Source organism: Carcharodon carcharias, chromosome 18 (assembly GCF_017639515.1).
Source record: "Carcharodon carcharias isolate sCarCar2 chromosome 18, sCarCar2.pri, whole genome shotgun sequence".
NCBI lineage: Eukaryota > Metazoa > Chordata > Chondrichthyes > Lamniformes > Lamnidae > Carcharodon > Carcharodon carcharias.
In genome coordinates this window covers 42,328,692-42,342,677 of record NC_054484.1, presented here as the reverse complement: position 1 = coordinate 42,342,677, position 13,986 = coordinate 42,328,692, and the positions used below count along the sequence as shown (strand labels likewise).

The following is a 13,986-nucleotide window of genomic DNA, read 5'->3' as shown; positions in this document are numbered from 1 at the left end:
AGTGAGGGGAGTTGAAGGAGAAATTGTTCAGTGTGAGAACAAGTTCAGCCAGACGGAGGAGACCCAACCCACCCCCCCCCCCCCCCCCCCACCTTAAACCAGCTTATATTTCACCCCTTCCTTTGATTCACCTAGTTCTGTCGAAGGGTCGTGAGGACTCGAAACGTCAACTCTTTTCTTCTCCGCCGATGCTGCCAGATCTGCTGAGTTTTTCCAGGTAATTCTGTTTTTGTTTGGGATTTCCAGCATCCGCAGTTTTTTGTTTTTACCTGACAACAAATGGTGGTTCTCCTTTCAAGTTAAATGAGATTTCCTTTTCAAATTTAAAACAATTACATTCCACGTATCTGAGTATAGAATTGCAGGTGGCAAGTGTCTTTGAGCTGTAGGATAAATTCATACTTGCTTTATCGAGAGATCCTATGGTTTAAGCTTACATTCAAGTATTATTTTTGAGGGATATTATAAAAAAGCAAGCATGCAATTAGAAAAGGACACTCTAGTAATAGAGTTATTCATTCTGCTTCATTACATAAAGGACATTATGCCACTATCCATGTAGAAAAGATTGTCTTACTGAAAGGCAATTGACAAAGGAGAATTTATGTGGTGCATTTGAAAATGTTCCAAGCTCTTTGAATTGATCATACAAATGTAGGTTTTAAGTCCTCTTTAAAATTAACAATTGGGTGGTTACGAAAATGTTTTTGTGACCAATTGAATGACGGATTACATTGCTCACTATCTGTAGTTTCAGAAGTACTGGAATTGTATGAACCCCGACAGCATCCTTCACAACATGACCTGTGGTAACAGCAAAAAGTTTCATCTGAGCTACTCGATTCAGAGTCTGAATAATCATACTGGTATGTTTGAAAAGGTCCGTCTTTACCAGCTACTTCAATTTCTTCGGAGGATAGGTGTGCTTTCTTAAAGTACAGGCCTGAATAGGGCTTCATAATATATTTTCCTTCTAAAGCAGGACAGTAGACATAACTATTGCTTTGGTCTGTTTTGCCAGATGGTTGATAGCTGTCAGACAGTACATTCATTTTCTTCATTGAGCTTGAAGTTGCTGAGAGACTGGTAGACCCATTTTCATCTGTTAATCTTTTGTGGTGATTGCTCTGCAGTTGACTAGTGTCAGTAGTTATTGTATCCCTGTTTAAGTCTTTATTAACCATACACTTGGTATGTCGAGTTGTTGAGTGTAGAAAATAATAGGGAGGAGGTGTACCCCTTTTTGAATAAAAAGGTGGCCTCCTTCGTCTCATCATATATGGAGAAATACTATGATAGTAATGTTTTAATTGCTCTGCTGTCCTAGTACACTGTTCAAGCGGAGAATTCTGTGGGATTCGTCTTGGTCTGCCTGGTGAACTGATTGAGCTGACAGCATTAACATTTAGCTCCTGTAGAATCTCTTGCAGTTTCTCACTGCTCACATAATTGTTTTTGATCACTTTTGTTTGATCTCTGACAGAAGGACATTCAACTGACCTGGATCTAATTGATGGATGGATTGCAGAAGAGACCAGGATTTCACCTGTGGATTGCTGTGTCATTTTCACACAGTCATCTATGTTGATCTGAATTTCTGGGGCCGTTTCCAAGGTATCACATGATTTTGGGAAAAATTCAATACTATTCTCAGGGTTTTCTGGCAGTCCTAAATGGTTTGGATTGTCTCTATGAAAACTTTGATAATCTATGTCATATTCTGGCCCCTTCTGAGAATGCAGAGCTCTGTCTGAGGCATTCTTAGCATCCCCTATGATTTGTTGTAAATTACTCTGTATCGACAGAAGGTTAAGATCTTGATGTGAACCAAGGGTCTGATCTAGATTGTCCTGTACGTCTGATAAAAGCTTCTCGCTTGCTGGATCTTCTGTTGCTATGTTGTGACATTTGACCTCAGAATTAATCAAAGGGTGGTGTGCTGTCCTGGATTCTGATGTGGAAATGTGACCCATCAGCTCTTCAGGGCAATCTGGTGCCATTAAATGCATCAACTTATCCTTTACGTTATTAACCTGTTCCTGTAGACTTTCAATTACTGCATTTTTCTATAGGAGGGAGAAAAAAAAATCAATCCACATTATAGTTTGAGACATACTTTATTTTCATGTTTAATAATTGAATTTCCTTTTCCTTCCCATAGGGGTTGTTCATCAACATGCTTCAACAATTAAAGTAATGCAATCTAACAAACAGATTCCTCCATATTTTACGACAGCTGAACCGGGAAACAATGAAAGACATAGCAATCTCAGATTTCCCTTTCTTCACATTAGTGCATTCTCTATTTTCAGAGAATAATGATTTTAACCAGTACTGTGTTTCTTAGCAGGAAGGAAAAAAATCTGTGGTTGACACATGTGACAGAAACCTTCACGCTGATGCAATGTGAATCCCATGACAGGGTGCATGTTAAGAAGTAGATTTCAGTATCAGTGTTCTCCATTTCAAATTTATTTTTTGTCTGGGCATCCTGTGCCATCCACTATTCCCTGTCCATCTTGTACCATCTGCTTCACTAGGATGCTCAGCCTATCCAGGGCTGCTCAGACCTTGGGATCAAATTTAGCCCTTAAAAAGCCTTTCACACAATAGCTACACAAACTTCATGCACTCCCCTATCACATTGCTATGTGCATCAAGCAGAGTAGGCTTCATTGCTGGGTAGAACAGCAAAGTGCTGCTATTTGGGTGCATCCAATTGCATTATCAGCCCCACTATATAAGGACAGTTTTTACAGACTCACGTTTTACCAATCCTCAGCAACTATTTCATACATTTACAATGACAATGTTGGCATTATACATTAATGTACTACCTCAGTAAGGAGTCGCTTCATGGAGTTATTTTCTCCAAGCAGGTAATAGATCTGGTCATCGCTGTACATGGAACGAAAGCTCTTGCTTGGACTGTTGAAATATTTGGCCATCTGATTTGGAGTGTGGCTCAATTCTTCCTCCAATTGCTTCCACTGTCTGACCTGTAAACAGCACTCTGAAGAATTAATTTGGATTTTCTGTAATTTATTGAAAGTTCTGTATGAAGCAAAAATATTCTATGTTCAGTGGTTAACTGTGCATGTATGGACTGCAGAAGTTGTTGTTAGTTTCAGGGGAGTAATGATGGTACCAATGTTTCTCTGTCATTGGCACCACAAAATCCAGGCGATCCATTTAGCCCGCTTCTGTTGATACAGTTACCAGATTGTTCCATTGTGAATGCTCGGCTGAACTCCAAGACTGACTAATGGAAACAGCCTGGTAGTGGTTTGTTTACACTGTTGAAAAGGGGACTGCTAACTTTGTTTGATTAACAGCTTTATTACCTTGTAATAACTTGATCTTTCTTTGAAGTGGTTTTTCAATACTTGCTTGTTTATTTGAACAAGATTAAAGGTTTCTTCAACGGGAATTTTACTGGCTGTTTTTTACTGACAGTTTTATGAGTAGGTAAGAGGGGAAATTTTCTTCAAAGGGACTGTTGAATGCCTCATTGAAATGATCATGAATTTTAAAAAAAGACTTGCCAGTGTTATGATATGGCTTATTGGTTCTGCACCTAGTGGATACTGGAAGAGTAGATGTCAGGACATTAAATCAATGTGAAATTCAAACCGCTGTATTGAAAACATACTTAAATCATTGTAAACCATTACATTATGACAATTGAAGTTGACAAGAGCTTTAAAACTTATCTGTCAAAAATTTCCTAACTCCATTGCAGGCTTCTCCCCAAGGTTCACAAACTGATTTACCTTGCATGGTTCCCACAGCCTTGAGAAACCCACCCACCTACATGAAAATAGCAATGACAGGGAAGCTTTATTTTGGAAGAGGCATTGAAGTAGCAAACCCAATGCTATTTTATGTGAGCGTCGGTTAGGGACCAGCCACATCTTTCCACCTGACAAAAATGATAAAGAGAATCGTCAGAAGGGAAATCACAAAATGCAGCTCTGCACTCCTGTTTCTTCCTCCCGATGTGGTTTGCTCAGCGTCAGGAAATGAAAATTCAGCCCTGTGTCTCAAATGACTTAAAAATCAAAGTATAATTATATAATTGCCTCTCTCATTCCTGTCATAGTGCCACAAATCTTTCAGCCTCTCAGAGGGTACAAAAGTAGTGTAACCTTTTGGCGGATGTTCCTTTTTTTAATTACAGTACAGTTCTACTGGCTTCACATTCAGCTACAACTTCTTTATTATGTTCATATTCAACACAATGCCTGAATATCACTTCAGCAAAAATGAATGGAATGTTCAGTTTCTACAGTTCAGTTTCCCTGTCATTGATACAAAATTACAAACTTGCAAAACCACAATTGACCAATTACATATAAAACAGATGAAGAAAATTGATGTTCTTATGATGGTGTGAAAGAAATTAATTTGTGGCCCTTTGTGTCTTTCGAAGGGTCGTGTATACTCAGCTGGTCAGTGATAAGACATATCTAGTGTGTATCTGGATACCAGCCACGAGCCATACTGCCACCACGAGCAGCTGAATGCTAATAAGCCTGTGTAAGCACAGACAGGCAAACCTGCCAGGGTACTGAGCATCAATTCCAGACAATAACAACTTAGTAAAAATTAAAATCCTCTTTATGCAACAAAACTATCCTGCTAACCTAATGAATGTGCATGTAATCAAATACCATGGATCGTAGCATATAAGTTGACCTTTGAAGCCTCAAACAATCCTTCCAAAGACAGGGGTTGACTTAGACACTGAACACCACCATGTTGGTGTAGGCAGTTGCTTTTTGTAAATATTGAAAAAGCACTAGTAATTCAAATTAAATCAATGTGCTACATTTTATTGAATGCATTAATTATACAAGGATACCTTTAACCACTATCAAAACATTTTAAAGCCATCAGATTCATTGGACAGAATTTTCTGACTGCCAGGCTGGCGTGCCTGACCCAATCTCCGACGGGCGGTGAGCCGATCCCCGCCAGAGAAGCGGGCCCCGCCGCCATTTTAAGTGGGCGGGCCAATTAAGGTACTTCCTGTGCGGGCAGGTGGGGTGGGGTGGGGGGGGTGGGGGGGGGGGAGAGATTCCCCAAAAGCGAGAGTGCGCCCTGTTGTGCATGCGCACGAAAGAGCACACATCTCTCTGAGGCTAAGTGCTGCCTCAGGGAGATCGCTGACAGTTGTATAAACATGAAAATTAGAAAAAAATCCTAAACATTTCCCCCTCATGTGACAATATCACATGAGATGGGACATGTTAATAAATTTCATTAAAACTTTATTCAACCTTTTAAATCCCTTAAGGTTGGACGGGCAGATCCTTTAATTGTTTTAATGATCCTGTAAATGGCCTCAATTGGCCATTGACAGGTCAGTGGGTGGACAGCTGATCTCACTGTGTCCCCGCTTTCCTGAAAATTTAAATGGGGCGGGATGATATTGGAGGTTCCCCCCGACATCATCCCGCGTCATTTTGTGCGTCGGCGAGCAGGCCCCGCCTCCTGCTCGCTGACGGCAAAATTCAGCCCATTGTCTTCGGCATCCAACACAAAGAGTTCATCAAATTTGGTCTGAGTCACTTTGGCTATGGCAACATTGTAAGGATCCCACTCTGGATCAGATTTGGCACTTTCAGTTTCAGCATGATCGTTCCACAACAAATCATCTCTTTCTCTCCATCCTTCGAATTGGATATTCTGCATCTTTTGAACTATCTGATAACAATTTGTGCAATAATAGCTCCTATGATTTGATGACACAACCACACGAACTATGAAGCGGTGCAGCACCCATATTTCCACTCTTTGTGAAGACGTTTTCTCCAACCATCCACTTATTCCATTTGGCATGAACTTGATCATTGAATGGCTTGTTGAAGCACACATGCAAAGGCTGAACTATGGACAATAGACCCCCTCACTGGTATAACTGCGATGTTGGTTATTTCTTTGCAGGCACCTCTTGATCTCATCGGTAATATGGGATCTGAGCATGTCCCACACGAATATGCTGCATTCTTTGTGTAGGCCACCAGGACACCTATTCCACAACTTCACTCCATCCTTATCTATCCAACCGTTGTCATGGATGTGCACAAAATCTCCTGAGGAGAACTGATTTTCAGCATGATTTTACATTTGAAAATTACCATAGGCTTTAATTTTGTTCCATTGGCCATGCAGGCTAGTACCATCATGAATCATGTCTTCTCATGTCCTGTGGTTTCCACTAGAACTGTTTTTGAACCTTTCCATTCCACAGTTCAGTTGTTGGGCGTATCAAAATTCATGGGTGCTTCATCTATGTTGCCGATGTGACGTAATGGTTACTTGTGTTTTTGCTGTTGTCCAATGAATCGTTGGAAACAGGTAATTTTGGCATTAAGATTTTTGATAGTCTCGGTGGTATTGTTCCTCTGCCGCAACACTAGACATGTCCATTCCAGAAAGTGAGTACAGCAAGTAACTGTTGCTCTGAAACCTTTGCTGGACTCAGTTTGATTTTGTGAACTTAAGTGCGTATTTACGCATTGCATTTCTGGTGATGACGTAACCATTCTGACAATTTTTGAGGACCCATTCCAATACATGTTTCTCAAGACCAGTGGCTGGTCCCTGGTTCTCATGGCGCATTTGGTCTTGGGTATCTTCCTTCTTATTCCATTCTCTCATCAGTTTTTCACTAACACCCTCACGCAGTACAGTTATTTGACAAGTTAGCAAATGTTACCATTTTTAGCCTGAAAACAGTTTCGTTCTTCTTTTTTCATGCCAGAGCACCCATTTCTGTTTGTCGTTCACCACATGAGGGCTGCTCTGTGTGGATGTGTCTCAAATCCCCACACATCTTCTTGGCAACCCTGCCTGTATTGCCTGCCTGATCACATGTGCTGACTTATAAGGTGAGTAAAACATGCATTACTGTGGTGAAAACTTGAGGCCAACTCTTAATTCAAGTATAACATTTCTTCAAAGACGATTGGCCTAGACCCTAAATGTAACTTTTGGCACTGAAGAAATGGGGTCTCCTTGTATGTCAGGTCAACTAATATGCTGCAATCTACAATATATGAAATGAGGGCCATTCTACAAATGCATGTAGTAAGAAGGGGAATTCTGTATGCCCAAAACAGAAGTGCTGGACAGTATAAAACTTTATTTGAATATCTGAAAAAGTTAGCAAATTACATGTTGATAATTGTGACATTCTGGATACAGAGATCGATAAAATTCAATCCAGATAACATTGATTTCTAGGGCAGAATTTTGGGGAGGTGATGGTGATCTCTGCTGCAGGTTGGAGAGCCAGCGAGACCCCCCAGCATCATCTCTTTTTGAGAAGGCCTGCTGCATCATGTGCCATTCAGGCAATTAATATGCCAGCAGCAGGCGTTCCCCTGGGTTTAAGGACTCCCAGGGCAGAAGTCTTGTCTGCCATGAGCTGCTAGCTAATTAGAGGCCGTCAGCTCTGTTGAACAGCAGCGCCGCCACTACGAGCTGCTGATGCCACTACGACACACAACCAAGGCCCAGGATCATCGCTGGATCCCAGGCCAGAGGTGAGTGATGGCGGGAGGAAGGAGGTGAGGGTGGTCATGGGGTGGCAGTTGTGGGGTGTGATGGAGAAGGGGGTTGGCAGCAAGGGCAGGGAAGTGATCTCAGCTGGCTCCCCCATCTTCCTGATACCGGGTCCCTTGATCAGGTAATAAATGTTTTTGAACAAGGGACCCCTAACCCCATGGGTTTGCTTGTTGTGTTCCCTGCATGGCGAGTCACCCACCCATGGCTAGGTTAATACTAGCAGCAGCAGGATGAGGCTTTTAAGTGACCATTAACTGACCATTTAAAGACCTCAGCTGGCGGCAGGGTGGAAAGGCCGATAACGGTCCCGCTCCATGGGCTTTGCCACCACAGATTTAAGCAGGGTGGAGGCAGGAATGTGATGGCGTCCCCACCCACCACACTTCCGCTCAATTAGATGCCCCACTGCCAACAAACCTACCACAGGAAGGGCACAAGATTCTGCCCCTAGATTTAACATACTTACACTGTTTGAGTTCCACTTTTGTTTTGTAACTGATAGACATCAGTTTGACTAATGCCTAGAAAATCTTTAAAATTGGATTGGTAAATTTTTAGGTGTGGTTATTTTCCTCACACTTCAAGTTCCAGAAGCTGAGAAAGCAGGCAGATTGCTGCTAGGACCACATACATTATCACTATGGAGGATATCCTGATCCAATCTGCTCTCATACCTCTAGAGAAACTGTAGCCTATGTTTAGCATGGCTCAGATTGGGAACTAACGTTAGCAGAGGAACTAATCTTTGTTCTCCTTGGCACAACATCTGTGTACAGCATGAGCAGAGGTACAGAACAACTGGAAAATGTGTATGGCATCCATGCATTCTATCCTTCTAAAACCACAGAAGCTGAAAGAGAGGGTGGGGGTTGGAGACCTAGCATAAAGGGATGGGGGTGAAAATTCCTTTTGGGCCTGCTTTGATAGAATGTGTACTTTGAGCCTCTGCTCTGAGTCAAACAGTATGTTAAGATTTGCACTAGCTGGTTCAGGCTTCAGGAAAGGGGGATGTAGACAGTAGCGAGGGTTATAGTTTGAGGAGAAGGAAAATAATATATTTAGTTAGCTCTGTGTTCAGTTGGAAGAAATTGTCTATTACTTCATGTCAGACAGCTCTGAAGTGGTCATGGAGTTGAAGGATGTGAGAACCGGATGTCATCAGCATAAATATAAATGGAAACCCCAAAGCTATGGATGACATTCTCAACAGGTAGCATGTAGTTGAGGAAGAGAAGGGAGGTCAAGAAAGATCCTGGAAGGAACTTTTGCTGGGATGGGAAGAGATATTGTTGGAAATATTCTGTCTTTATTCAGAGTCTTGTAGGAGTAGGTCCAAGCAAGTTCAGTTCTATTACCTGGACAATGTAGGAGAGGCAATGAAGGAAGGCAGCATAGTCAATCATATCAAATGTTATATATAGGTTAAGGAGATAATAATGCATCATTTTCCACTCATCTATTAGTTAATTAACTACATCTTCCTAAATATGTTGGAATTGTTCATTTTCTCTTACCTGTGGGAGGAAGATGAGACAGTTGATGGTTGAGGTACATACAAAGATTCCCCCAGAGGTGATACCATACGAAAGATTGGGCCAGGAACTCAAGAATCTGGTAATGGGAATAATTATTCCTGCAGTGAACATGTTCAAATAAACTCCCACCATGATGGTGACAGTCTGGTTTACAGGGGGAGAGCTGACATTGCTGGTTAAACCAGCTAGATATGTGCCATATAGTAGAAGACTTCCCTGAGTTTAGAAAAAAAGAAACAAGCTGTCAGTAGCAAGTGAACACCTCAGAGCTCATCAATAGAAACCTAAAAAAAATCAAAACTTGTTAAAAATAGATTCAAATGAGTGAGACAATGAAGTTTGCATCTGAGTGAGGCAGTTAAGAAATCATCTAAGTAGAAAGGTGATGACTTTCTCATATTGTCAACTGCAAGTAATAGAGAGAAAATGAATGGCTGAGCAACAAAGCAGAGAGACAGAGCAGAGTAGGACAAAAGTTGATAGGGAGTATAGGGACAAGAGATGCAGATATGAGAAAAGATGAAGTGAAGCACAAAGCAGCATGAGATGACAAGAAAGACAGAGCGGTAACTTGAGACATGCCAACTGGAATGAGAGATTGAATTCTGATTTTGCTTAATGATACAACATCATGCATTTATATAGCACCTTTAATCTAAAACAATTTGCCAAGTTCCTTCAGATGCGTAATCAGAAATAAATGGGTGCAGAGCTAAAGGAGGAAATATTAAGGAGAGCTTTAATATAGGAGAGGTAGGCTGAGTAGCTTGCCAGGTACTTCCAGTGCTAAAGGCACAGCCATCAATGGTGAAGTGAAGGGAGGGAGAGGAAACACAAAGCCAGAACCGGAGTAGCTAAGAGTTCAAAGGATGAGATTGTAGGAGGTACAGGAGGAGAAGAGACTATGAAGGGAGTTAAACATGACAATGAGGGTTGGAGGTGTTAGACTGGGAACCAATGTCAGCCTGAAGGTGTATAAGGTATGGACAAGGGTTTCAACAGTAGATGGGCTAAGGTTATGAAGGTGGATGTAGGTGACTTTTTGCGAGAAAGAGCACAAGGATCAGTAGTTTAACTCAGGTTAAATATGATGCCAAAGTTGCAAAGAGACCATTAAGCATGAAACAGCAGCCAGAGACAGGGTTGGAATGTGTGGAACTGTATAGAAATTATGGCAGTGGATTTTGTCTTCCCAGTGGTTATGTTGAGGAAATTGTGGTTCATTCATGAGTGGATGTCGGACAAGCAGTCTGACAATGCAGGGTCAACAAACACACAGTGGAGAGACAGAACTAGGGTGCAGCCTGGACAACAGAATGCATAGCCATCAATGTTGGGGCAAATGGCAGGGTGCAGGTGTAGGGATAGAGGTGATCACAAAATTAGGAAGGGGTGAGTCCATGAAAGGATTTAAAGAGGATAGAAATTTTTAAATTTGAAGCACGTGAAAGATGAAACTGCCATGATTGGATCCTTGGGGAACTTGAGGTAAAGCCGCTGGCACAGGAACAGAAATCATTGTTTTGATGTTTTGGCTATGATCCTATTGGTAAGAACAGAACCAGGCAAGGGTCATTTCACTGAGCCGAGAAATGGAAGATAGTGTAGTTCGCCATGTCAAAGACTTCAGAAAGTTTAAGGAAGGAATACGCACTGCAGTCAAGTGACTGACACTTGCGACTTTGGTTAGAGCTGTTTCAGTGATGGGGCAGGGCCAGAAAATTGATTGGAGAAATCTGAACATGGACTTGTGGCAAAAAAGAGTGTATATTTTGGAAGCCGCCTGTGTAAAGGATTTTGGAGAGGCAAGGAAGGCTGGAGATGGGCAATGGGCTGCAAGGAGAAAGATTTCAAGAAAGGGGTGGTGATGATGGGGGATAATGACCAAGAAGCATGACTAATCTACTTTGTCAGCTGACATAGGGGCCAAAGAGGGAGGCTGGATAGTCATCTGTTTAGTAGGATGTGGTCAAGTGGGCAAGACCTGGGTCTCTTGTTCAAGATTAACTCAGATGACATGAAGATAGAGAGAAACAGAAGAAAGATGCAAGTTCAGGGTAAGGCAGGTGGAAGGTTGTGAAGCCTAGGGGGATGTTTGGCTTGTGCACAAAGAGAAAGGGGATTGGGGGCAGAGAGACAGCAAAGACAGTTGAATGGATAGTCCCAATCTTAGTGACAAAAGTCCATAAGCTCCTTGCAACTGTTGGAAAAAATGAGTGGAGGAAAGAATAGTTTAAGGACACATTTGGTAATGGAGAAAATAAGCTTCAATCTCAAATGTTCCTGTTTGGCAGAAGAGAGAACATTGACATGGTCCAGTTAGATATGGTTATGAGAGAGGCAGTGCAAGGGAATTTTTCCCAGTCGGCAGAATTCTAGATCCAGCACTGTACAAGTTGCTTTAACATGAATTTTTACTTTAAAAACCACAGGTAACATTTTTTAAAAAATCATGGGATGTGAGTATCACTGGCAAGACCAGCATTTATTGCCTATCCTAATTTATATTGAGTAGTCAAGATGGAGGGTCACAAGGGCCATCAAAGTTGAAAAGAGTAAGTCATGTAGGAGTTATAGAACCAGACTAGCAGCGAGTGCTGATGAGTGAAATTGAACAAACTGGGGATCACAGCCTGGAACCAGAAAAATGAATTACCAAAAAAGTTGCCAAGTCACCAAAGAGTGACTGGTTCACTAATATCGTTCAAAGGAGAGAAACTGCCACCTCAGCCTGATTTGGCTTCCAATATGACCCAATATACTACATGCTCAACTGTCAATGTTATAGGAAGTCAAATACTAAGGTGGCCCAATAAATGCAGTCTTGCCAGAATTATCATAACACCAGCCCCACCAAGAACAAAAAAAGGTGCTACCAAGCTTTTAGTCTTTAAAAACAAAAAAAAAATGCTAAGAGAGAAGTAAGAATTCTTACCTTTAGGAGTGAAATAAGAATGATCCAGATGTCTGTGTAACGAGAAACGCAACATTTCATGATTGTGATAGAGTAGGAAAGATCTTTTTCAATTGCCTAAGGAATGAGAAAATACCAAAAATCTTGTGCAATTATATAGGTGATTCACTAATAGTAAATAAAAATTGTTTTGCATTAGAAAATCTGTAACTTTTCACAAAAAGGAAAAAAAGCATCAAAATTAAAAATTTTTGTTTACCCTCATTCCTGCATTTAAAGATTGCATACACTGAAGTGGGTCAGCAATGCCCCACGTCACCAGAATCAGAATATCCAACCCAATCACTCCAGCTACCAGCCCCAATAACTGAATGTCTTTGATAATCTGAAAAAGAAAGCAAATTTGGATCACTGCATCATGGAAATAAACGAATCACCAATTACTTGGCTCAGATAAGAAACAGCAATATGAAATTATAATGAGATTGTTTAATTCATGAGTAGTGTGAGTTAAAGCTTTTTCAGTGCTTCTCCAATTTAACCAATTCCAGACCAACTAAACTTAAAATGAAATTCAGAGAACTATCCTCTTTAGTGGCTACAGAAGAAAGAACACTACAGATATTGAAACATCTGCAGTTGCAATCAGCAAATTTAAGGCCTGTGGTCTATAAAGCTCATAACCTTCACTCTTTTTGCCTTTCTGAAATTGTTGTTGAGAACTAGAGGCAAGCAATTACAATACGTGAATCAAAGTTCTGGTATTGCTAAATTTTGGAAGTAACACTATTAGGACAGTGACTTCTCTCAGTTTTACAGCACCATCATTGGAGTCCTAATGGTAGTGCAGCTGCTGCAAAAATATACTTTGAAAAGTAATTCCTGTCATAAAATAGACATTTAATGACTACAAAAATGAACTTAATTACAAATGAAAGGATAATTTTTCAAGAGCACTAGGGTGATACTGAACGTATTGAAGTTCTATGTTATAGAAATCCCTTGACAACTATATCAAGCTGGAATCACTAACTAGAAGATACCTCTGGAAGTACAAATATTATCTAAAAAAAAACAGTCAGTCGTGGTAGTCTTCTTGAGGGCTAAAAGAGCTCAGTCTGACTGCTGCAAAAATTTGACTAATATTTCAGTGGAAAGAGCTGATTTTTTGACTATTAGACATGAGCGTAATTGAATCACCAAATCTAGACTGAATCTAATGAATAGTTATCTAGTATTTGTTAAATCTTGTACATGTACACACATTTCAGAGAAAATTTATTAATGTACAAGTACTATCAGTACCTGTTACTCTTCTAGGCAACACTGTGATAGGCTTTACAGTGCTAAAGGCGTAACACTGTGGCACAAAATGATTGGCTATTATCAATCTGCGATTGCACAGTTTGGCTGTGGATTTCCCACAAATCCCTCAAAAACTTTCTAGGATATTTTACACATAATTTTTCTTATGTCTACAAATTTCACAACTTATTTAAATGTATGCATTGATTTGTCCGGAGGTTTTTTAAATTTCTTCATTAAAGACTTTAACTAAAGCCTCTCCCAAAAGTCTGTGCTCAGACTTGATATTTTGCCTAGAGCTTGAATGTGAGCTAAATTTGGATTATTCAATGTGCCTAACTTCCAAGGGTATTTCAGTACCAGCAAGCTATACTATTGAAATAGTTTCTTTGGGTTTGAACAGTCACGGAGCTTTTCTTCATAGTTAAAAAAAAGACAAATTTCAAAAGCTTTAATAATAATTCATGTGAAGCGATAAAGGTATAAGCGTGAAAGAAAGTGGGAAGCTAGTGAATTGAGGTGATTATATATCGGTTATATATTTAGTGTTCTATAATTATCAAGGTACATTAAGCTGGGGAAGGGAGAGAGATGGAGAACTTAGCAATGTTCATTCAACTTTCAGAAGTAAACCATCAGTTGATTTTCAATGTCAAT

The 13,986-nt window shown here is 40.5% G+C and overlaps 1 protein-coding gene across 1 annotated transcript in view; it reads right to left on the bottom strand.

Annotated features, from left to right (window-relative positions):
* Window positions 1-615: 615 nt before the first annotated feature.
* gpr156 (G protein-coupled receptor 156) overlaps window positions 616-13,986 on the bottom strand; it is a 53,064-nt gene continuing 39,693 nt past the window's right edge. Inside the window, exons 5-9 of the mRNA XM_041210882.1 lie at window positions 12,284-12,409; window positions 12,046-12,141; window positions 9,090-9,326; window positions 2,838-2,999; window positions 616-2,066 (exon numbers count right to left, since the gene is read on the bottom strand). Coding sequence (XP_041066816.1) covers window positions 645-2,066; window positions 2,838-2,999; window positions 9,090-9,326; window positions 12,046-12,141; window positions 12,284-12,409 — 2,043 coding nt within the window. The 3' untranslated portion in view covers window positions 616-644. The remainder of the gene's footprint in view (window positions 2,067-2,837; window positions 3,000-9,089; window positions 9,327-12,045; window positions 12,142-12,283; window positions 12,410-13,986) is intronic.